Consider the following 23,000-nt stretch of genomic DNA (forward strand, 5'->3'; position numbering starts at 1 on the left):
GCCCTCCAACACACCTACACACACAAAGTATACACACACAGATACATGAATGCACACACAATATCCAACTGTGTTTACAAACAAAGATTCTAAAAACACATGGAGATACACAGTATCTCTACTGACCCTCGGCCTTGTGGAGCTCCAGCTGGAGCTTGCTCTTTAGCCCCGCTTCCTGGTCCAGCTGGTCCAATACGAGCTGGTGTTGGAGCAGCATCTGGGAGGAGTCTGAACGGCCCTGGGAAAATCTCTCCTCCAGAGACAGATGGACTGAACAAGACACCTCCAACTAGAGAGCGAGACCGAGAGAGAACGAGAGAGACAGAGGAACACAAAGATCAGTGGCTGAGTTTCATACAAATTCAATGCATAGAATGTTGTGTTGACCCCCCCACTAACCTCTCAAGCGTTCATTGTGAATTAAGCGATGACTCTGCATACCAACAAGCTAGTGTGTGTTACCTGTGTGTTAGCGTGTGTGAGTAGCTCCAGGAGTGTGTCCACAGAGTGGCGTAGTCGGCTGCAGGCTCCCAGGGCTGCTTCCTCTCCTCCAGAGTGTGTTTGTGACTCTGCCAGAAGAAGGCTCTCACACACACGCTGAGAGAGATCCAGATCGCCTGTCGACATATCTGCTACAGAGACACCTAGTGGAGAGAGAGGAGACAGGTCAGGTATTACACACAGTTATCAGTCCTTTCTTCCCAAGCGTGTACTTGTTCACTTCCTGTCATAAATGTTTAAAGGACACAGGTACAGTTGTTAGATTCAACCCACCCGTCTCCTGATTGGTTGTTTCCTTTCCTGGCCTCTCACTCTGATCATGACCTCTGACCCCAACACACGCGCTGACACGGCGGCCAATCAGCTCCTCCATTGCCATGGTGCTCAGGACCACCTCAACCAGAACCTTCCTCAGCTTCTCATTGGCTGACTGGAGAGAGCGCCTAGGGGTCAGAGGTCAAAGTGAGAGGAGAATGACCAACAAACACTCCATAAAAAAAAACGAAGGCATTTCAAAAAATTAAGCCTACACACTCTAGTCAGGCCTACATTCATCCAGACAGCCTCACCTCTCCTCCTTGGCAGTGTGTAGGTCCTCAGTGAGCATGTTGAGGAGGTTGCCTCCCTCCTGACTCTCTCGTTCTCGCCGTTGGAGGAGTGTATCCAGGGTCTCCATCTCTGATCTCTTCCCCTCCAACTCCCCCTGTAGACTGTCCACCTCCACTCGCAACTAGAGAGAGAGAGAGAGAGTGTCATAGGACAGCAGGACTGATACAAAGACAGACAGAGACACATTCAAAACACAAACCTCAGTGTGTGGCTGAGAGCCAGAGAGAAGAGAAGCCAGAGACAGGAAACCAGTCATCACTAAACATGATCAGATAATCGTCCTCCCAGTCATAGATACCACAGTTGCATTCAACATCACACTCCCTTTACATAACATGACCAAAAGCAGAACCATGTGTCTCGTAATGTCCAATCAGAGAGAGAGAAAGGGACAGTCTCCATTTCCAGTCACCATTAGTTTCAGATTTGCCTGTTTAGCCTTCCAGGAAGCACTCTCACACACACGTAGAGCTACACAAACACAAACGACGGTGTAATCCTGCGTGCCTGGCAGGCAGCAGCTCTCTGCTTCAACATCAACTGAGTGGGAGTGAGTTGAAAGCTGAACTCCCTCCCTCCCTTTACCTCCCTTTACCTCCCATTTCTTCTCTCTCCCTCTGAATCCCTTTACCTCTCCTTCCCAAAGCTTTTACTTGGCTCCTCTCTTCATCTCTCCCGCAGTCTCGCTCGTTCTCTTACAATTTCATCCCTCTCTTTCTCCCTCCCTCTATGTCTAACAACCAACACTAGTTGCCTTAGCAACACCCCCCCCCCCCCCCCCATTATCCCTTATAATTAAGGAAGGGGGTGGGGGGTAGTTGTTGGAGCACAAATACCCCACACTACCTGATCCATGGAAACAAACACAATGGAAACACACCCCACACCCCTGGGGGGTCTAAAATAGCATTAGCATTGAACGGATTGTCTCTATGAATAAGGTTGGATAGAAAGCAGAACTGGTCATGGTTAGCATGGGAACTTTGCCATGATAAACATACTGGGAGTAATGGATGGATGAATAGATTAACTAAAATAATTGATGGATAGACAAATGGACGAATGTGCATGTAACTGAAATGCCATTATGCATGATGAGAGATTAGAGATGAGAGATTTTCATCCAGCCAGCAGGGTGTGTGCATGCCGGACAGAACACACACGGGATTAGTATTGAGATTAATGAGGAAGATAATCCCTTTAGAAGAGCCACTGGGCTGTGAGTGTGTGTGTTTCTAGACGTTATGAGTGAAAAAAACAACATCCTCCCCTCTTTTTAAATCTCTTCCTGCAAGTCTCCCGCCACAATCACCCTCTTCCCTTCTCTCTTTGTAACCCAACTCTCTCCTCTCCTCTTATATATCTCCCATACTCTCCCTTTCTCCCTTTGTTCCCCCCTCTCTAGCCCTGTTGATAGTTGGGCTTGTCTGGTCTTGCCCACAGAATTCATTTCCTACTAACAGTGTGTGTGTGTGTGTCAGAGTATGTGAGTGGAGTTGAGCGGTTGGAAATCCTGCTCATGGAGTGGGATTTCGCTCCAAGTCCTTTCCAACCGCTCTGCTAAAAACCGCTCCGCGCTCACAGGAAAGAAAACGGCATTTGCGCCATTCATTAAAATCACAATTTAACCAACACCGATCTATTTTTGTGACTACCTGGACCTACCATTTGGTTTTGAAGTATTGAAACCAAACTATATGATTTGAATGAAAAGTATTCTAATAAACATGAAAAGGTGAATGTAAGAAGCGCTCATCATTTCAAATAGGCTACATGTCATATTAAACAGCATATAAACACTCTAAATAGGTCAGACAGGGAGTCTAAGAAGGAACGGAAATGAATTAATTAGGCTATATTATTTACATTATTTCAAGGCTATAGTCTACAAAGAAATACATTGTGAAGCATTTGTGAGTGGTAGGGACATAAAGTGGTGTATTAAATCATTATAGTCTATAAATTGCACATATAGGCTGTGACTTACTTAGAATTAAATACAAATTAAATGAAAAATGACTTATTAGTGCCTTTGAATTCATTTTTAGAAACACAAGTTTGGCCACTCTGTGGCTTCAGGCTCATACGATGATGCCTGGAGAGCAGGCCAGCAGCGGAGAATACCCTCTCCACACTTGCAGAGCCACTGGGGATGCAGATATTTATATTTTTATATAGGTAGGCCTAAAGGTTTTTAGGCAAAATAACCCAATCAAAACGGAAAGCTCCTTGAATGTTGGAATATGCCAGGCCTATTGAGCCAAAATCAATTATGGCCTATTGTATAGATAATAGAACAAAAATGAACAAAACGTTTAAGAGATCAGATTTTTGGTTTATAAATACTTTACTACAATGTAACACTTAGTTATCTACCCACCTCGTTTCTTTCTTTTAGCATGTGCATGTAGTAAGTACACCATCATGCTTTCTCATATTCCACAATGAGTCTTTAGTTGTGGACACTACATCACCACTACATCTTGATTTTGCACCTGTGTGTTTTATCAGTTTATGAAAATATTTAGCGAACTCCATGACAGTAGATAAAGCAAAGGGCTATAGCAGCACACAAGTACACTACCAATGCATGCTGGGCCGGGCATGCCCTGAGCTGGTGAAGTGAGTGCTACTGGAGAGAAATTGGAGCGGGCGAGAAGGCCGACGCTCCAGCCAAACTGGGCACGCTCACATACTCTGGTGTGTGTGGTGTGGGTTACCTGTGACACCACAGTGTCCAGCTGTAGCAGTTGTGCAGTGAGCTGGCTCATCTTGTCGGTGTAGCTTTGTTCCTTCTGCTCGTGCTCAGAACTGAAGCTCCGCCTCTGTTCTGCTAGCTCCGCCTCCTTCTGCTCCTCAAACTCCGCCTTCAGAGGAAAGAGATGTTGGTCATGTTGTCCAAACTGCCAGACAGACCGCACTTCTGTTCTAGGACTTGTTCTAAAACTCCCCCCAAGGTTATTGGGTAACAGCTCTCCCCTTTTCCAACGTTCTACGTTAAAACTACAACCAAAAACTCCCAGGCTGATTTGGACTGACTGACTGCTAGCTTTCGCTCAGCTCAAATGCATAAAAAAAAAAAAAAGTGTACAAAATAAAACCTTCTGCATCTGAGGATCAAAAGCTAAAATCCATCCCATTTAGCCACTGTTCACGTGGCAGTAACACACACCCACAGAAATACAGATACCAAAAACACACACTGTCCTATATGAAGGAAGGATTATGGTTGTGTAAATCTCATGGGACACTGGCCAAGCATGGGCTAACCCTGGGAGAGAACTGGTCCTGCTGGGGTGTGCGTGTACACACACACACACACACACACACACACACACACACACACACACACACACACACACACAGAGAGAGAGCGAGAGACCTCCAAAATACAGCCCCATTATATAATGTAATCTGTCAGAATTCAGTTTCTCTCAGTGATCTACACATGGAGCACTATGTCAGACTACTGTAACATCATGACAGGAAAAGGGGAAACAGGATAACTAGTCAGCTGCACAACCGAATGAGTTCAGCTGAAATGTGTCCTAAAAGACATTCCCACACCACTGTTGCATATGCTCCTGTATAGTTCATTGCAATGTTTTAGGCTGATGAAGACCTCACTCCGTTTCCCCCACCCTCTCTAAGTCCCCCTTTGCCCTAGGCGTTTGTATAGATATGAAAGGATTTGGTGGCTTCAAGAAATACGATGAATATTTCCTCTAATCTTTCAGACAGCAAGTTAATTCCTCTTCCTCCACCTGTCATCCCTCCTTCCTCCTCCTCCCTCTCTCCATCTCTCTCCTCCTCTCACCTTCAGTTGGCTGATCATCTGCTGAAGTCTCTCCTCTGCTTGGGCCTTCAGAAGCTCAACCTCTTCCAGGAAGTGCAGCCGTTGCCTTGACGACTCCTCCTCCAGCTCCCGGCGACACGCCTGTAGCTCCCTCGCAGATGCACTCTTTAGCTCCTATACACACACACACACACACACACACACACACACACACACACACACACACACACACACACACACACACAATGACCCCTCGTCTAATACAGTTTGTGAACGCACAATGAGAGAGTAATCCCTTCGCTTTTATATGCCATTAGAGACACAGTCAGCATTAAGACTACTGAGAAGGGGAATGGAATGTTCCGGGATGGTGTGTAAGTCTGTCAGACCTGAAGCTGCTGCTGGTGCTGTGTGTTGAGTTGCTGTGTCTCTGAGGTGTAGGTGTGTGTGAGCTCCTCTAAGGCGGTGCAGTGCTGTTGTGCCAACTCCATGACCTGGGGACAGACACAACGAGATCAAACACCTGAATGGATGGACGGATGGTCAGCCAAGAGATGGAGGGATGAGTACCTTTTTCCTGAGGGCCTCCAGAGCCGTGTGGTGTTCAGCCTCTAAGGCCTCTCTCTGGACAGACAACTGAGCTTCTAAGGCCTCTTTCTGGATTGTCAACTCATTCTGAGAGAGAGAGAGCGAGAGAGATCGAGCAAGAAAGAGAAATAACATCAGAATTGTCTAATGAATATACAATACATCTATTTTTTTTTGTGTGAATTTGCATCTTTCCTTGACTTCAAATGACCACTTTGTTGTCTCACCTGGTGGGTGTGGCTGAGCTCTGTTGCCATGGCGCTAAACTTCTTCATGTGAAGCTGAGCCAGCTCCTTCCTTAGCTCCTCCCTGACAGACTGCTGCTCCAACCTTTCACGCTCCACTTCCTGGTTAAGCCTTGACCTTTCACGCTCCACTTCCTGCTTATGTTCCGTCTCAAGCACAGACTTCTGATCGCGCAGAGTCTGAGATATGGGAACATGAAGATAAAATAGATGTGGAATATAGATTCCTTGAGTGGCGCAGCGGTCTAAGGCACTGCATCGCAGTGCTAGAGGTGTCACTACAGACCCGGGTTCAATCCCGGGCTGCATCACAACCGGCCGTGATCGAGAGTCCCATAGGGCGGCGCACAATTGGCCCAGCGTCATCCGGGTTAGGGGAGGGTTTGGCCGGGGTAGGCCGTCATTGTAAATAAGAATTTGTTCTTAACTGACTTGCCTAGTTAAATAAAGGTTAATTAAAAATAAATAAATAGATATACAAGATTTAAAACAGTGTGTGTGTGTGTTCTTACCTGGATCTCCCTCAGGTATGTGGCCTCCAGGGTGTCCATATTACCCAGCATCCTCTTCTCCAGCTCTTCCCTCTCTTCCTGATGCCGGTGTTCTAACTCCGCCTCCTGTGCCTCTAGCTGAGCCTGATTGGTTTCCTGTAGGACCGCCTCCAGGCGATCGAGCTCTGCCTTGCGTTTTGATTCAAGGCTGATTTCCAAGACAACAAGCTCCTCCTTCTGTTTTGTTGTAATCTCCGTTGCCATTGCTTTGAGCTCAGCCTTGTGATTGGCCAACAAGGAGTCCAGTTCTGCTTTGTGATTGGTTTGGAGCGTGTCCATGTCCTTCGTGTGGTTGGTCAGTAGCGTGGTTCTCAGGAGTTCCATGGCGCCCATGTGTTCATCCCTCAGCTCCCCCAGAGAAACCTCACCCTGCTGGGCCAGACGCTGCTCCAACTCCCCCCTCTCCTCCTGGAACCTACACACATGCAGAAGAGGTCAGCCAGATTAATTTCGAGACGAATGGACAGATACAGAGCGTTAACTCGCTCTGTGAATGTATTTGTTTACTATGGGGCAAACTTTCACTTAGATAGTGAGAATCTCTGGTATTATATGAAACACACTGTATTAACCTCCAGACCCACCCCCCAGTCTCTCTGGGTGTTTTACCCCAACCAGGTCTCACCTGTCCTGGGCTTGGCGTAGCCTCTGGTCTCCCTGCTCCTGAAGCAGAGCGGTCAGCTCCTTGACCTCAGCAGCCATGGAGGACTTGGCCCTGGTCAGCTCAGCCTCGTACTGGGCCTCTAGCCTCTGTCTCACTGCCACTGCCTGGGGGTCTGGGGGAGAGACATGTGAGACACAAAGAGCAAAGACCGTACGAAGTGACAGGAGAACAAGGAAGTTGTTGAACTACATGAAACATTTTCAGGTATTTACTCTGGTCGTTGTTCAGTGAGTCTTGTAGACTCCTGAGTGCCGCTCTCGCCTCCTCAATCCCTTTCTCCAGAGCTCTCCTTTCCTCCTCCATCCCTCTCTCCAGCTCCTCTCTCAGGGCAGAGACCCGCACCTCCTCCTCCTCCTGGAGCTCCTGTCTGAGCCTCTGCACCTCCTCCTCTCTCCTCAGGGTCACCTCCTCCATCACTCGCTCCCTCTCTTCCTTACATTCCTCTGCTAGTTTCACACCCAGCTCCTCAGCAAAGTTCTGCTTCAGCTACAAACACCCGGGTCAACATACGGTCACTCAGGGTCAACATGTGGCAACACTCAATACCCTGTCACACACACTCATACAATAATGTATGTATGTACTTGCTATGAGTGTGTGTTTCTCCAGTGTGTGTGTATATTTTCAGTGAATGTGTAGCTCCAGTGCGTGTGTGTGTGTACCTTCAGAGTGTGTGTGTGTGTACCTTCAGAGTGTGTGTGTACCTTCCGAGTGTGTGTGTGTGTACCTTCAGAGTGTGTGTGTGTGTGTGTGTACCTTCAGAGTGTGTGAGCGTAGCTCCAGGGTGTGTGTGTCTGTCAGAGCAGCCAGTCGTGTCTCCAGGTTCTGGATCATGGTCATTCTGGTCTGCAGCTCCTCAGAGTGACACCACATCCTATGCTCCACCTCCACCTGTTCACATCACATGACATTAGAAATCCTACTCCCACTGGAAACTTAACAGAACTCTGATTCACCTCGATTTACAGAATCTAATTCATTCCCTGTCATCATTCTTACCTCCACCTGTCTGGCAGCCTCCAGACGCACCCTGGTCAGCTCTGTGTGGAACAGATTAGAGGAGAAGGATTCATTGAAGGAGAGAGAAAATCTATTTCTATGTTGAAGAATATTCAAATTGCTTGTGTGTGTGAGTGTGAGTCCGTATACCTCTGACATGGCTGTCTGACAGTTTAGCGCGGAGTTGTTCCATCTCGAGGGCGTGGCGAGTCTTCAGCTCCTGCAGGTCTCCATAGTAACGATCAGTCAGGTCCGATCGCACCTAGACAGAAAAGGAAAGAGTGAAGGAAAGACTAGGGCCTGATCATGGTGGATCATAGGTGAGACAGCTCTTGTGTGTGTGTGTGTGTGTGTGTGTGTGTGTCAGGGTTTCCGCTAGGAAAATGTGGCGCCGGACATTTGACCGGCAACATTTTAATTTACCGGACATTTATTACATTTACCAGACCCATATGAATTGGGTGCTTAACCTGATTAGGGCATCCACCCCACAGTATGCTGAATGACAGAAATCCCATTTAGATTATGGTAGTTCATCTTAATAGAACTGCAACTCGAGGATGAAATAGCCTGTGTCCTTACCGAATGCCGATGTGCAATTTGAAGATGTTAGAATCACTGTCCACATTTACGTTTCCTCAGCCAACAAGAGGAGTAACGAACAGAAAAATCACTAGCCTACGTCAATCTACTATAGTAGAAAAGTTGACCTTTTCTATTGGTCAGCTTGTCGTTCTGTGGGATAAAGAAATTATTCCTATTCCAAACTGACTCTGGGACAGTTGTGGGAGGACAGATCCCAAATTCATCCAACCAGTAGGCCTAGGCTACTTCCCCCCAAAAAACGTTAAAAAGCAAATGAGGCTCATGCAACAGATCAGAACATTTAGCGTAAAATGTTGATAAACTATTATTTCTTTACATTATAAGCGCAGCAATGAGCACAAGGCAGTAGGCTACGCGCAAATGTTCATTCCATAATGCAATTAGCGGAAAACACCATTGTCAAAAGAGCAACGCACATGCCAGCGATTTCAAGAGACAGATGAAAATATTTAAATTTAGAAAGAGAAAGAGGGGAGATTTAAAGATGCAAAAATTTAGAAAGAGGGGAGATCTAAAGATGCAACAACTAGCATGGTTGCTAATATGACTAGGATTGTGCCTTTGGCTACTGGACAATGAAATAAATTTGAAAACCAATAGAACATAAAAGAAATAGGCTTCTGGTTTCAATGGCATATGGAAGTCTTTATAAAATAATTGCCTGCACATCTGGTTGGATTTTGGCTAGGCTACTTTGAAGCAAGGTAAGACATGCCTCATAATTAGTTCAGGTTTCAAACAATTAAGTATATGTTTTCAAAATGCATACTGCCTCCAGCGCATTGCAAAGTGGTGTGTGACGCGCTGAAGCCTGCCTAGTTGCCTATGCACTTGAACGGTGAATGGGAAGCGCGCTTCAATTACCAGATGAGAAATCAAAACTGCATTATGAATTGTTGCACAATGATTGGGTTTATAAAAGCACATTTCACTCCAGCAGCAACGAACAAACTGTTTGATGATCTGTAGCAGCAGCTCTCGCGCTACATCGACTGATGTTTCAATCAATGAATACCCACATTTTGGCAATGGGATGTATTTATTTATCCCGGCATTGCATACTTTTTTGGGGGCCAAAAGCCGGCTATTACCGGCTACCGGAAACCCTGGTGTTGTGTGTGTACCTGTAGAAGCTCCTCTCTGTAGGACAGGGCCATAGAGGACCGTAGGTTAGACAGCTCCTGTGTGTGTACCTGTAGAAGCTCCTCTCTGTAGGACAGGGCCATAGAGGACCGTAGGTTAGACAGCTCCTGAGTGTGTCTCTCCTCCAACTGGATTCGCAGCGAGTCAAACGCCTCCTGGTGTTTCTCCAGTTTCAGTGTGATCTCAGTCAGAACATCACTCCTCTCCTCCTCCCCTCTCCCTTCAGACAGGAAACTACACACACACGACAGCGGTCAGTAAGATGGCCCACCACTGGCCCAGGCTTATAGATTGTGTGTAATTGGCGGCTGGTGGGCAGATTAGCCAAGCAAGGCCGACTAGCATTAGCGTACCTAGCATCCTGGGTCTTGAGTACAGAGTCCTCCAGGGCTCCCTCCACCAGTCTCAGCTGCAGCAGGGCTATCTCCTCCCGGTAGCTCTCCTCTGCTACTCGCAGACGCTGCTCAAAGTACCTGACCAGGTACACATTAATGGGGTGTAAGTGTGTGTTCACTTGCATGGGTTTACATTGGTGTGTGTTCACTTGTATACCTTGTGCATCTATCTACCTGTATAGGTGTGTGTAGGTGAGCACATTCATCTGCATAGGTGTGTGTGTGTGTACCTCCTCAGGTTCTCCAGCTCGACCTCGTTCTGCTCCTTGATCTCCCGCCTCTGCTCGTTAAACTCCGCCTTCAGACGCTCGATGTCATCAACCCGCGATGAACGAGCTAGCAGCTGCTCCTTCAACTCTAGAGAGAGAGACGAAAGAAAAAGAGAGATGGAAAAAGAGAAGGTATCCGAAATTATTTTGGTTGACCAATCGAACCAATTTGTACTACTTGACAAATTATGTTCTAGCATAGGTCCAGAGTGTGTGAGTACTCACCTCCCAGTTCCTGGCGGCTGGTCCTCATGTTGTCTATCTGAGCCCAGAGCTGAGAGACCTCCTGGTCACAAGTCTGTCTCAGAGTCAGCTGCTCCCCATGCAGACGACACACCTAGAGGAAGGGGAGAGAGAGAGTTTAGGAAAGGCACTATCCAAAGCATAAAGCAAATCTCAGAAACAGAAGAGCATGTGTGTTCACCTCCTGCTGTAGCTGCCGTGTTTGTTCCTCTCTCTCCTGCAGCACCACCTGGTGGCTGGACACCAGATCCTCCACTGCACCTGGAGAGTAGCAATAACACATTCATAACATCATTATCACATGCTTACAACGTATGGACAACAGCAATAACACATAATAAGACTTAGTTGACTCACGGGCGGCAGCGTCCCTGTCGGTCCAGGCCTGGCTCAGCTCCCCCTCCAGCCTCTGGAGCTCCTCCAGGCTTGCCCGGGCCTCGGACAGATCTGCTCCAGTCTGGGTGAGGGCTGCCTGGGTAGAGGAGAGTGACGCCCGAGCCTCTGATAGCCATGTCTGGAGCTCTGACTGGGCCTTCTCTGACTCCTGCTGCCACCGGGACCTCAAGGCCTCTATTTCTGCAGCCTGCCGCTCCTCCATGGACGCTCTCTCCTGGGAGACACGACTCTCACACTCCTGCCTCAGAGCATCTACACACACACACAACGACAAACAGTGTCACCAATGGTAGTTAACTCAATCAGGTAAGATGAAGGTCCATTTGTTAACCAACAGAGCTATGCATTGGAGCGTCTGAGTGAGAGGGCCCTACTCCACTACCATCATCCTCACCCATGTTCCTGTGATACTCCTGCTGTTCTCGCTGGATCCTCTCCTCACTCTCAGCTCTCAGCCGCTCCACCTCAAACTGCTGTCTGGTCTGCAGCACGGCCCTCTCCTGGGCCCATTTCTCCCTGAGGGAAGCCTGGAGCTCGCTTAGAGAGGCCTCCCGCTCCCGCTGCAGGTTGGCCTGGGAGAGCTCCAGCTGGGTCGTTTGGTGGTTGGTCAGGCTCAGACGCAGCGCCTCCAGCTCCAGGGACTGTTGGCTCTATAGAGCGATAGATAGGAGAGAGAGGTAGGTAGGGGGCAGGGTTTCCGTTAGGAAAATGCGGCGCCGGACATCTGACCGGCAGCATTTTAATTGAACGGACATTTGAGAAATTTACCGGACCCATGTGCATTGGGTGCGTAACCTGATTAAGGCGTACACCCACGGTGCTCAGAATGAAGATGCACTATGCAGAAATCACTCCGCCATTTCCTGGTTGCTAAAATTCTAATAGCTTGCTTAATTTCAGTTTATGTGACAAAACAAGCAAGTATAGTGTAGAGAATCATTGCACCATCTAAACCGCTGTGAAATATATTTATTACAAAACCAAAAAACACGCAAAAAATAAACTTAAGAATGGGAAGCATAGAAATAGCACACATACAACAGATCTACCGCTTCTTAGACTTGCTTTCAATGAGAATGACAGATCTCTAACCCACATTAATATGTGAATTTGGTCGGGTTGCCCAAAAAGTTACATATCGCAGCTTTAACAGAACATGCAACTCGAGGCTGCAACGGCATGCGTCCTTAGCGAATTCCGATGCGCACTTTGAAGATGTTAGATTAACTGCCACAATTACTTTTCCTTAGCCAACAAGACGAATAACGAACAGCAAAATCTAATCAATCTAATCTTCCCCATAAAAAAGTTACGCTATTCTATTGGTCAGCTTGTCGTTCTGTGGGATAAAGAAATAGCCTATTCCAAACTGACTCTGGGACCGTTGTGGGATGATAGATCCCAAATTCATACAACCAGTAGGCCTAGAGTACATTAAAAAAAATTTAACTTTAAAAAGCAATGAGGCCGATGCAACAGATCATTTAGCGTAACATGTTGATCCACTATTATTTCTTCACATTATAAGCGCAGCAATGCGCCAAGGCAGTAGGCTACGCGAGTATGTTCGTTCCATAATACAATTAGCAGTAAAACACCGTTGTCAAAAGCACTCATTCATGTGACAGAGATTAAAATATCCAGTCGAAATTTAGAAAGAGGGGAGATCTAAAGATGCAGCAACTAGCATGGGTTGCTAATATGACTAGGATTGTGCCTTTGGTTACTGGACAACGAAAGGAAGTTTATTTAAAAACCAATAGAACATTAAAGAAATAGGCTACTGGTTTCAATGGCATTTGGAAGTCTTTGCAAAATAATTGCCTCCACGTTTCTATGATCGGATTTTACTTTGAAGCAATGCAAGACATGCCTCATATATGAAGTAAAATGTTCAGGTTTCAAACTACTAAGTATATTTTTTCAAAATGCATACGGCCTCCTGCTCATTGTAAAGTGCCTGCCTACCGTTGTAGTTGAATGGCGAATGGGAAGCGAGCTTCAATTACCAGTAGCTATTTTTAATCGTGGCCATCAAAACATTTTTTAACACATTGCATTTAGAATTGTTGCACAATGATTGGGCTTATAAAAGCACATTTCACTACAGCAGGAACAAATGAGCTGTTTGAGGACCTGTAGCAGCAGCTCTCGCCACTGTCTGACAGATTTTCCGCTCATATAGGCTCTGTATCTGTAGGCTGTGAGTGTGTGATAAACATAACGACCAACGAAAATACACACGCGCCAATGTAATTCCACTAAATTATGCAAATTAACCTGTAGACCAATAAGCATGACCGGTCAAATGTATTTACATCGACTGGTATTTCCATCAATTAATAGGCTACAAATAATTATTTTGCAATGAGATTTTTTTTCTTCTCCCGGAAAATTGTCCGGCGGCAGTTTTATTAAAAACAATTATCGACCAAAAGCCAGCTATTACCGGCTAATGGAAAACCTGGTAGGGTTGGTTGTGTGTGTGTGCGTGAATGTGTGTGTGCCTGTGTCTAGTTGTGTGTGTGTACCTGCATCTGTAGTAGTTCTGCTTGGTGGGCTGCCTCCATGCTCTCTCTCTGTTCCCCTGATAGCTCTGCCTTCAAACGGCTAAGCTCCTCCCTCTGCTGTGACATCATCTCCGACACCATCCTCTGGTGTTCTCTCTCGTTCACCTGGAGACAGACAGAACGAGATAGAGAGGGAGAGAGAGAGAGTGACTAGCAGCACACAGGTATGCATATAGGTTACTGTTGTTGTGGTGTGTGTCTGTCTGTACCTGTTTGATAAGGCTGATCTGTCTCTTCTGCTCCTCCTCCAGTGTCTCTCTCTGCTCACGCAGCTCTCTCTCCAGACGGCCGCTCAGCTCAGACACCTCCTCCTGGTGTTTCTCCTGCAGCTCCTGCACTTCCTCACTGTGAGAGCTCCTCAGTCTCTCTGTGGCCTCCTCCACAGACCGCATCTGCTGCTCCAGGAGCGCTTTCACCTCCTGCTCCCTCTCCCTCCGCTGCTCCTCCAGCAGACGTCGCACCCCCTGCACCTCCTCGTCCTTCTCCTGCCGCTCCTCCTCCCACTTCTCCCTCTCCTCCTCCACCTGAAAAAGAGATATCATATCATGTCTGTTCAGTACTTCCTGAACAGGTCCAAATACATATCATAGCCTAATCATCGTCATCCTCCTCCTCACCTCTTCCTCCTTGGCTCGGAGCTGTCTCTGGAACTCCTCCAGCTCCTCCGCCATCACCTTCTCCATCCTCCGCATGGTTCTGTCCATCTCCTCCTCTCTCTTTCTGCCCTCCTCCCTCTCCCTCGCTCCCTGGGCCTGGACCTCCTCCAGGTTACACAGGTTCTGTCTCAGACACAGCAACTCAGACTCTACCTCTGTCTTCTCCCTCTCAGTCTGCTCCATCCTCCTCTCCCTCTCCTCCGCCGCCTGCCTCGCTGTCTCCGCCTCCTTCTGGACTCTGTCCATCTCTTTCCGAACGGTGTCGAGCTCCAGGGTTTTCTGACCGAGGAGGGCGGTGGTGGTTTTGTGCCTGGATTTAGTTTCTTCCAGCAGGGCTAGGAGCTGGTCCCGATGGGTCTGGAGAGGAGAGGTTATTAGCTTGGACCCAATTAGAACCAATCAAACCAATTAGAGAGAGAGAAAAACACAGGGATTAGCTAGTGGAAGATAGGGAGTTGAGCGAGTAAGAAAGAGGAGAAACAAAAGTGATAGGGGAGGAAGAGGGGAAGAAAAACTGAAATAGAAAGAGAAGTAGAGAAGGAGGAAGAAGAAAGTTCCTGGCCACCTGTAGTGACTGTAGCTGTCGTCCGAACAGAGCGTGGACTTCAGAGGAGACAGAGTCTCCTGCCTGTTTCACCTCCTGCAGAGAGGAGACCAGCTGCTCCTGCTGCCTCAACCTGGAGAGGAGGACACTCTTCTCCTCCTCCTCCACCTCCCTCAGCTCCCCCTCGTTCTCCTTGTTGCTCCCTTTCGCCATCCGGACAGAGGAGAGCAGCTCTTCCTGCTGTTTTAGACGAGAGAGGAGGAGAGATTTCTCCTCTTTTAGCTGTTCCATCACTCGCTCCTGGCTGGGGAGGAGGGTACCTCCCTCCTTCTCTAGGAGAGGAGAGGAGTTGAGTCTCTCTATCTCTTTCTCTCGCTCCTCCCGCTCTTTCTCTCTCTCCTCCAGTAAGGTGCAGAGTTTGTTCTTCAGATTGTCCTCCTCGTGTGTTTTCAGGCTGACCTCCTCCTCGGCTTTCCTCCTCTTCTCCCGCTCCTCCTCAAGCTCCCAGTGCACCTCCTGCAGCTCCTCTGAGACCTGGGCCCACCTACAAACACACAGGCCCACCGACACACCATGAACATGAGCTGTACGTTCTCCAACACACAAAGATATGCTAGACAAGTACACACACACTATAACACACTCACCTGGCCCTGGCCTCCTCCAGCTCCTCAGCACTCCTCCTCAACTCCTCCATCACCACCTCCTTCTCCCTCTCCCTCAGAGCCACCTCCTCCCTGAGATCTCCACACTGCTGGATGAGGAGCTCCTTGCCCAAGTCTGAGACCTCCTGTCTCTCCGACGTCTCACTGAGTCTCTCAGAGGTCTCGCTGGCGTCACGTGAGACAGAGAGGGGGTCGTTCTGCCACTGGGAGGCGAAGGAGGGCATGTTTTCGTTCACAGGGTCGTGGCGGGGGCACTGTGCAGTGGATTGTGGGGCGGAAAAGTGAGTTTGTTCTTCCTGCGAAAAGGACAGCTGGGATTGGTCACCACCACTGACGATGTCACTGTCCAGCTCAAACCTGTGGTGGGATGGAGGGAGAGAGGGATGAGAGATGTGATTTGTATTGGGGGAAAATCCACCATAAGGGCAAAAACACACACATTCATTTCCCTCTGACCTGTAGTTGCCAGAGTTGTCCAGCAGGCTGTGCTCTTCCAGAAGGCTGCACTCCTCCAGACTTTCATTGGCCCAGGATGAGTGTGTGTTTGAGGGGAAGGCAGAGGACAGGTAGCGCTCCAACAGCGGGGTGCCATCATTGGGGAGGGACATGTCTAGAAGGCACTCCTCTCTCTCCTCCTCATCCCTCTCTCTCTCCTCCTCATCCCTCTCTCCCTCCTCCTCCTCCTCTTCCTCCTCCACACTAGCCCTTGCCTGGTTCAGTTTGTCTTTAGAAGCCTTGAATCCCAACTCCTCCTCTCTCATCCTCTCTCTCTCCCCCAACAGCTGTCTGACTCTCTGTACCTCCTTTCCAAGTCTCATCTTCTCCTCTTCCTGTCTTTCCCTCATCTCTCTCTCATCCTCCCTCTCTTTCCTTCTCTCCCTCTCCTCCTCCTCTAGTCTCCTCCTCAACTCCTGCAATTCCCTATTCAGCACCTCCTTCTCCTCCTTGTACTGGTGGATCTCTCTCCTCTCCTCCTCCCTCCCTTTCTTCTCCTCTTCTAGTTGGGAAAGCATGAGATGGTTTTTCTCCCTCTCCTCTAGCAGCTCTCTCCTCAATGTGTGCATCACTACATCCATCTCAGGATCAATACATTGTTCTAGGCTCTCACACCCAACTCCAGTGTGTTCATGTCCCATTCTGAGTGTGCATATTTGGTTCCCTAGTTCTTTTACTGGGACCTCCAGGTGGTTGGGGAGTGGGGGAAGGTCGTGGCAGCTGTGGCCAGGCTGGGAGGCCTGCTGCTGGGCTAGCGAGACCTCCGAGCCCCCCTGGGTCCTGGAGCGAAATAACTGAGAGGTCTGGAAAAGAGAACAGGGACATGGAAGAGCGTACATTCCCTTCTTCATTACTAGCAGTGAAATAAAAACTTTTTTAATTCTGTCAATCATAATCACATGTACTGTACCTTTTTAATGTTTCTAGACTTTTTGAAGTGTGTGTGTGTGTGTGTGCGTGTACCTGCTGTAGCTGCATCTGCAGGGCCTGTATCTGTCCAGTGAGGGAGAGGGCCTCCTGCTGTACCTGGTCTCTGCTCTCCAGCGCCTCCTGCAGGTTACAGCTCAGTCTGCTGATGATCTCATTACGCTTCTCTACTGCCGCCTGTAACTGCTGCAGAGAGAGACCATAGAGTCAGACACAAATGCACGCGCACACAGACATAAACACACATTTTATTCTTAACACCTTATTTGATTACATTTTATTCTTATCACTTTGGATTAAAAGTGTCTGCTAAATGGTAAATATATGATTGCAAGGGGAATGCATTTGAAAAGTATAACAGAGAGCGAGAGAGGAACAGGCAGAGAGGGAGAGAGAGCATAGTGCGAGGGAGACTGAGCAGAGAGAGGGAGATGGAGAGAGCAGAGAGGGAGACTGAGCAGAGAGAGGGAGATGGAGAGAGAGCAGAGAGGGAGACTGAGCAGAGAGAGGGAGATGGAGAGCGAGGAACTTAGGGAGGGATAGAGAGAAGTGTGGATGAGAAAGATGTACAGTGCCTTCAGAAATTATTCACTAGACTTCTTTGTTGTTGCGTTACAGCCTGAATTTAAAATTGATTAAATTGAGATTTGTCATCACTGGCCTACACAGAATATTCCATAATGTCAAAGTGGAATGATGTTTTTTGAAATGTTTACAAATTATTTACAAATGAAAAGCTGAAATGTCTTGAGTCAATAAGTACGCAACCACTTTGTTATGGCAAGCCTAAATAAGTTCAGGAGTAAAGATTTGCTTAACAACTCACATAATAAGTTGCATGGACTCACTGTGTGCAATAATAGTGTTTAACATGATTTTGGAATGACTACCTCATCTCTGTACCCCACACATACAATTATCTGTAAGGTCCCTCAGCCAAGCAGTGAATTTCAAGCACAGATTCAACCACAAAGAACAGGAAGGTTTTCCAATGCCTCGCAAAGAAGGGCACCTATTGGTAGATAGGTAAAAAAAAAAAAAAGCAGACATTGAATATCCCTTTGAGCATGGTGAAGTTATTAATTACACTTTGGATGGTGTATCAATACACCACCCAGTCAATACAAAAATACAGGCGTCCTTCCTAACTCAGTTGCCGGAGAGGAAGGAAACCACTCAGGGATTTCACCATGAGGCCAATGGTGACTTTAAAACAGTTACAGAGTTTAATGGCTGTGATAGGAGAAAACTGAGGATGGATAAACAACATTGTAGTAACTCCACAATACTAACCTAATTGACAGAGTGAAACGGAAGCCTGTACCTAAAAATATTCCAAAACATGCATCCCGTTTGCAACAAGGCACTAAAGTAATACTGCAAAAATAATCTAAAACATAAGGCCAAATCTACACTGGAGTAGCTTACCAATAAGACAGTGAATGTTCCTGAGTGGCCGAGTTACAGTTTTGACTTACAGTACCAGTCAAAAGTTTGGACACACCTACACATTCAAGGGTTTTTATTTATTTTAACTATTTTTTACATTGTAGAATAATAGTGAAGACATCAAAACTATGAAATAACACATATGGAATCATGTAGTAACCAAAAAAGTGTTCAACAAATCAAAATATATTTTATATTTGAGATTCTTCAAAGTAGCCACCCTTTGCCTTGAGGACAGCTTTGCACACTATTGGCATTAAATAAAGAAAAACCCTGGAATGAGTAGGCGTGTCCATACTTTTGACTGGTACTGTAAACCTGCTTGAAAATCTATGGCAAGACTTGAAAATGGTTTTCTAGCAATAATAAACAACCAATTTGACAGAGCTTGAAGAATTTTGAAAATAATAATAGGCAGATATTGTACAATCCAGGTGTGGAACGCTCTTAGAGACTTACGTATTGACTCATGGGTGTGAACACTTATGTAAATTAGATATTACTATATTTCATTTTCAACAAATGTGCTAACATTTCTAAAAACATGTTTTCACTTTGTCATTATGGGATATTGTGTGTAGATGGGTGAGAAAAATAACATACTTAATCCATTTTGAATTCAGGCTGTAACAACAAAATGTGGAATAACTCAAGGGGTTTGAATACTTTCTGAAGGCACTGTATCTCTAATTAGTCAGAAACAGCCCCATACGAGCAAACATCCAACCCAATTAGGAGTAGTGTGTGTGTGTGTGTGGGTGGTGTGTGGGTGTCAAACAAGTGCATCTAACCATAAAGTTAAGAATATAACTACTGTTCCCTGAAGGAGGGAAACGAGGCACAACACACAAGTGAAGTGTGTGTGTGTGTGTAACCTTTGTTGTAGGGCATGCATATGAACACACACGTCTAACCCATTTCTCCTGGTACATATTTAGAACACGATTATGTAATTTCTCCAGCAATAATGAAAGTAGAATTCAAGCAGTTTCTCATCCATTCTCTGCAATAGGAAAAGCTTTCTATATTTCCTCATTCATAGACAAAGACGGAATGCTGATTGGCTGAAAGCCGTGGTATATCAGACCGTATACCATGTGTACGACAAAAAAATAATTTTTACTGGTCTAATTACATTGGTAACCAGTTTATAATAGCAATAAGGCACCTTGGGGGTTAGCGGTATATGGCCAATATCCCACGTTTAAGGGCTGTATCCAGGCACTGTATCCTTAGCCATGGTATATTGGCCATATACCACACCTCCTCGGACCTTACTGCTTAAATAAACCATGTACAGTTAAGTACCTTGAGTTGATCTTTTCCAGTGCGAGCCACTAGGTCTTCCTCTCCCATAACCTCCATCTCCTCAGGCTGCTCACCGACCGCCTGCTCCCCCAGGATACTGCTTCCCTCCTGGGAATGGTGTTGCTCCAAGTGCCCCTGGCTCCGCTGGACTCCTGTAAGATGTCTCTGATCGGTCTCCCCTGGTTCCTTAAGGGTAAAAAAAAAAAGTTGTGGGTATGTAAACCTAGTCATATTGCACATATTCATAGACTACTTGCTTGGTTATCTATAAAATTAGACTAGTTTGATAATTTGGTTGAACTATACCTTTAAAGCAGCGTGACTATCTAACCTTAGCCATTGAGAGCTATAGGACGATGCAGATGGTGCAGGCTTTTGTTATAGCATTGCACAAACACACCTCATTGAACACACTCAATTGATGGCTTGCTTGATTATTTCCATGAAATTAGGTGGACTTTCCCTTTAAAGCCTGTACATGGTTCACAGTAATCACGTTCACGTCGCTATGACAACAAGCCACCACAAGCATCTTTGTGTTTAGTGACCCATTTTATACGCTGTGTATGTGTTTGGAGGATGGGGGACGGGTGGTGTTAAAGCATATGAGGCTGCTGAGTTGACATCCATACGTTGAGACACATGGGTCCGACACCGTAGCCAATCTGTCTTGTGAATGGTTTTCATTTTGATTCCACAGAGAAACGAATGACCTGTTCTGACCCATGGAGAGATACATGCTCATAGAGAGTTGGGATTGGATTGGCATACAATCAAACCTGACAAAAACCTTATGATTGAAATGCTGCATTAAACTATACAGTCAGCCTATACAACAGTGTGGATATTTACATTCCTTTCATTCACTCAGTCAGAGGCTCACCTCATGGTTGCACATGTGGTCCTGCTGTGTGGCGTTGCCATCTGTCTGGAGGTCCATCCCTAAGGGGCGACCTTGCGCTGGGCCGTCATTCTGCGTTGGAGACGGGCCCTTCCTCTTCTGCGTCTTTTTCGGCGCGACTTGACCGTCGACTTTCGCCCTTTTCTGTCGGAAGCTAGCAAGCTACGCAGGAAGGACAGGGAGAGGTAGAGGGACACGTAGGTAAGGAGGGCCGAACACCACCACACTATCAGCATATTAGGGGTTAGAAGTCAGGGGTTAGAGTTCACCAAAGTCCATCAAAGTTCAAATCCATCATTCCAATCAGGGAATATAAGGTCAAAGTTCCAATCAATCATCCCAGTGATTTAAGAAGTCAGAAAAGGCTAGAGGTTTAAGGGGTGAAGGTTTTCATCCGCCCAATGAGCAAGAACAAGAGTTTGATTCACATCATCTTCCCAACACTCAGGTAACATCCCTGATTGAACCAGCAGAGAGAATGAAAGCCCCAGCACATTGCCAGTCCAAAGCAGTCAACCAGCCACACGTGAGTCTCTACTTAGTCCTAACAGTCAACCTCCCAGCATCGCTCCATAGATCTCCCAAAACCACCATCACTGGACAACAAGGTTCCCAACAGAACGATCAGAAAAACATCCTGACATTTTGAAGTCCAAGTGCACTGATTCAGTCAGTGTAATTGTGCATCCAATCTCTCTACATCTCTTTCAGCATCCCTGTCTCTCTCGCTCACTCCCTCTCTCCACTCTTCTATAAGCATCTTAAATCAGATTACAGTGGTTCAGGGACCCTCGTATAACGCTCCACCTCTGACGCTCTGGCTCCCTTTCTCTCCCTCACGCTCCCTTTCTCTCCCTCATGCAGCCTTTCTCTCTCTCACACACAGCCTTTCTCTCTCTCACACACAGCCTTTCTCTCTCTCACACACAGCCCTTCTTTCCCTCACGCAGCCTTTCTCTCCCTCACGCTGCCTTTCTCTTCCTCACTCACTCTCCCTTTCCATCCCTTTCAAACCGTCAGACCAATCAGTCCTCACTCAACAGGCTATCAATCACACACAGATGAGACAACACACACACGGACACACAGCAGACAAGTGCACTAGTCTCAATGAAGAGCACCTCTCAATATGACACTTCAACCTCCAGCCGGGGGTTGGGATGGTAGTGTAATGCAATGAACGCAGGAGGAGCTTTGTCCAGAGCCCAAAGTGTGTGTCAGTGTGGTAGCACGTGTTTTGTTCCAACCCACGCAAACCCGTAACAAGCCGACCCATGCCATGTCCAGCCCCAGGACTCATGTTGCATTGAGCAGTGCTACTGAAACACATGAGTGTGAGTGTGTGTGTGTGTGTTTCAATGCCTGATCTCGACATGTGGGCGGTTCTACTCGATTGAAGTCTGTCCTGCTTTCAGCAGATACTGTACACACCCACTCTACTCCCACTCACCATCTTCCACCTCCTGTTTCTGGGTCTGTAGTAAAGTGAGGCTAGACTTGGCTGTAGTCGAACATGCTGCTCTACACAATAACACTATCAGACAGGCAGCTGTGTGTGTACGTATGTAGGCTATTTGTGTTCAAACTGAAGATGGGAGCTTGGTTTGCCTCACAGCAAAAGACAAATGATGCAGACGTGGCACGTCACCATAGCAACAGCTGCCATAAGTGGCTAACTGACGAATTCACAATTCAGTACAGCATGAAAAAGCCTACTGTAGCCTATGTCATGCTCATTTGTTGATTTGTTTTCAACTTTTCTAATATTGTTGCTATATTTGAGGGCATATTAGCTCCCTCAGAAGTGCCATGTGAGGGTTGGGATGCTAAGTGCAATAGAAGGCATACTGGGATCCAATGTATTCTGTTATGTCTGAAACTGCACCCTTTTTTCTATTCTACTTAAGACTATTCAGCCAGCTTTAGTGTCATGGCGCCATCTGATGGTGTGTGTTCACAATGACACACCTGCTATGACATCAGAGCCCTCCACTAATTCAACCATTAGGGGGGACATCTGAAGACTGATGGTGGATCAGTGTCTAAGGGGACAACTTCAATCATGTGGAAATAAATGAACAGAAGTCTCTGTGTGGTGCATTTCTATCTGCAACGTTTTATAAATGTGTCCCACCTGCAAAACAGAATCCCATTGAAAATCAGAGAATGAGACTGAAGACCGTGATGATTCAACAACATCCCAAAACAGATCAATAGATCCCATAGATAGATCAGGGGGTGGCCAACCATCTTCCTGCAGAGCTACTGCAGGCTTCTGCTGCTAATCAGCTGCTCACCAGGACCTTGATTAGCTAAATCAGGTGTGTTGGAGCAGGGCTGGTGCAAAAGCCTGAATAATACCAGGTATCTCTCCTGGAGGAAGGTTGGCCACCCCTGTTCTAGATCAATAGACAGAATCACCACAACCCAAGAGCCTGTATCTCACACCACGCTACCCCCTCACTTCGCTTACCGACTGG

General features: G+C 46.9%; 1 protein-coding gene across 1 annotated transcript in view; it reads right to left on the reverse strand.

Moving 5' to 3' along the window:
* LOC311115414 (uncharacterized protein) overlaps positions 1-23,000 on the reverse strand; it is a 35,452-nt gene that overhangs the window by 11,120 nt on the left and 1,332 nt on the right. The window contains exons 2-33 of the mRNA XM_084190593.1: positions 20,503-20,682; positions 19,620-19,805; positions 16,899-17,048; positions 15,897-16,738; positions 15,423-15,797; positions 14,797-15,319; positions 14,193-14,588; positions 13,785-14,099; positions 13,537-13,680; positions 11,400-11,655; positions 10,967-11,257; positions 10,791-10,870; positions 10,592-10,703; positions 10,328-10,454; positions 10,056-10,175; positions 9,753-9,936; positions 8,104-8,215; positions 7,954-7,994; positions 7,711-7,845; positions 7,167-7,440; positions 6,916-7,066; positions 6,252-6,705; positions 5,722-5,919; positions 5,477-5,581; positions 5,296-5,400; positions 4,928-5,080; positions 3,831-3,977; positions 1,071-1,231; positions 775-944; positions 463-644; positions 127-289; positions 1-14 (exon numbers count right to left, since the gene is read on the reverse strand). The exon at positions 1-14 is cut by the window's left edge and continues 229 nt beyond it. Coding sequence (XP_084046719.1) covers positions 1-14; positions 127-289; positions 463-644; positions 775-944; positions 1,071-1,231; positions 3,831-3,977; positions 4,928-5,080; positions 5,296-5,400; positions 5,477-5,581; positions 5,722-5,919; positions 6,252-6,705; positions 6,916-7,066; positions 7,167-7,440; positions 7,711-7,845; positions 7,954-7,994; positions 8,104-8,215; positions 9,753-9,936; positions 10,056-10,175; positions 10,328-10,454; positions 10,592-10,703; positions 10,791-10,870; positions 10,967-11,257; positions 11,400-11,655; positions 13,537-13,680; positions 13,785-14,099; positions 14,193-14,588; positions 14,797-15,319; positions 15,423-15,797; positions 15,897-16,738; positions 16,899-17,048; positions 19,620-19,805; positions 20,503-20,682 — 6,846 coding nt within the window. The remainder of the gene's footprint in view (positions 15-126; positions 290-462; positions 645-774; positions 945-1,070; positions 1,232-3,830; positions 3,978-4,927; positions 5,081-5,295; positions 5,401-5,476; positions 5,582-5,721; positions 5,920-6,251; positions 6,706-6,915; positions 7,067-7,166; positions 7,441-7,710; positions 7,846-7,953; positions 7,995-8,103; positions 8,216-9,752; positions 9,937-10,055; positions 10,176-10,327; positions 10,455-10,591; positions 10,704-10,790; positions 10,871-10,966; positions 11,258-11,399; positions 11,656-13,536; positions 13,681-13,784; positions 14,100-14,192; positions 14,589-14,796; positions 15,320-15,422; positions 15,798-15,896; positions 16,739-16,898; positions 17,049-19,619; positions 19,806-20,502; positions 20,683-23,000) is intronic.

This window comes from Coregonus lavaretus (genome assembly GCF_964263955.1).
Source record: "Coregonus lavaretus genome assembly, contig: HAP1_SCAFFOLD_123, whole genome shotgun sequence".
Classification (NCBI taxonomy): domain Eukaryota; kingdom Metazoa; phylum Chordata; class Actinopteri; order Salmoniformes; family Salmonidae; genus Coregonus; species Coregonus lavaretus.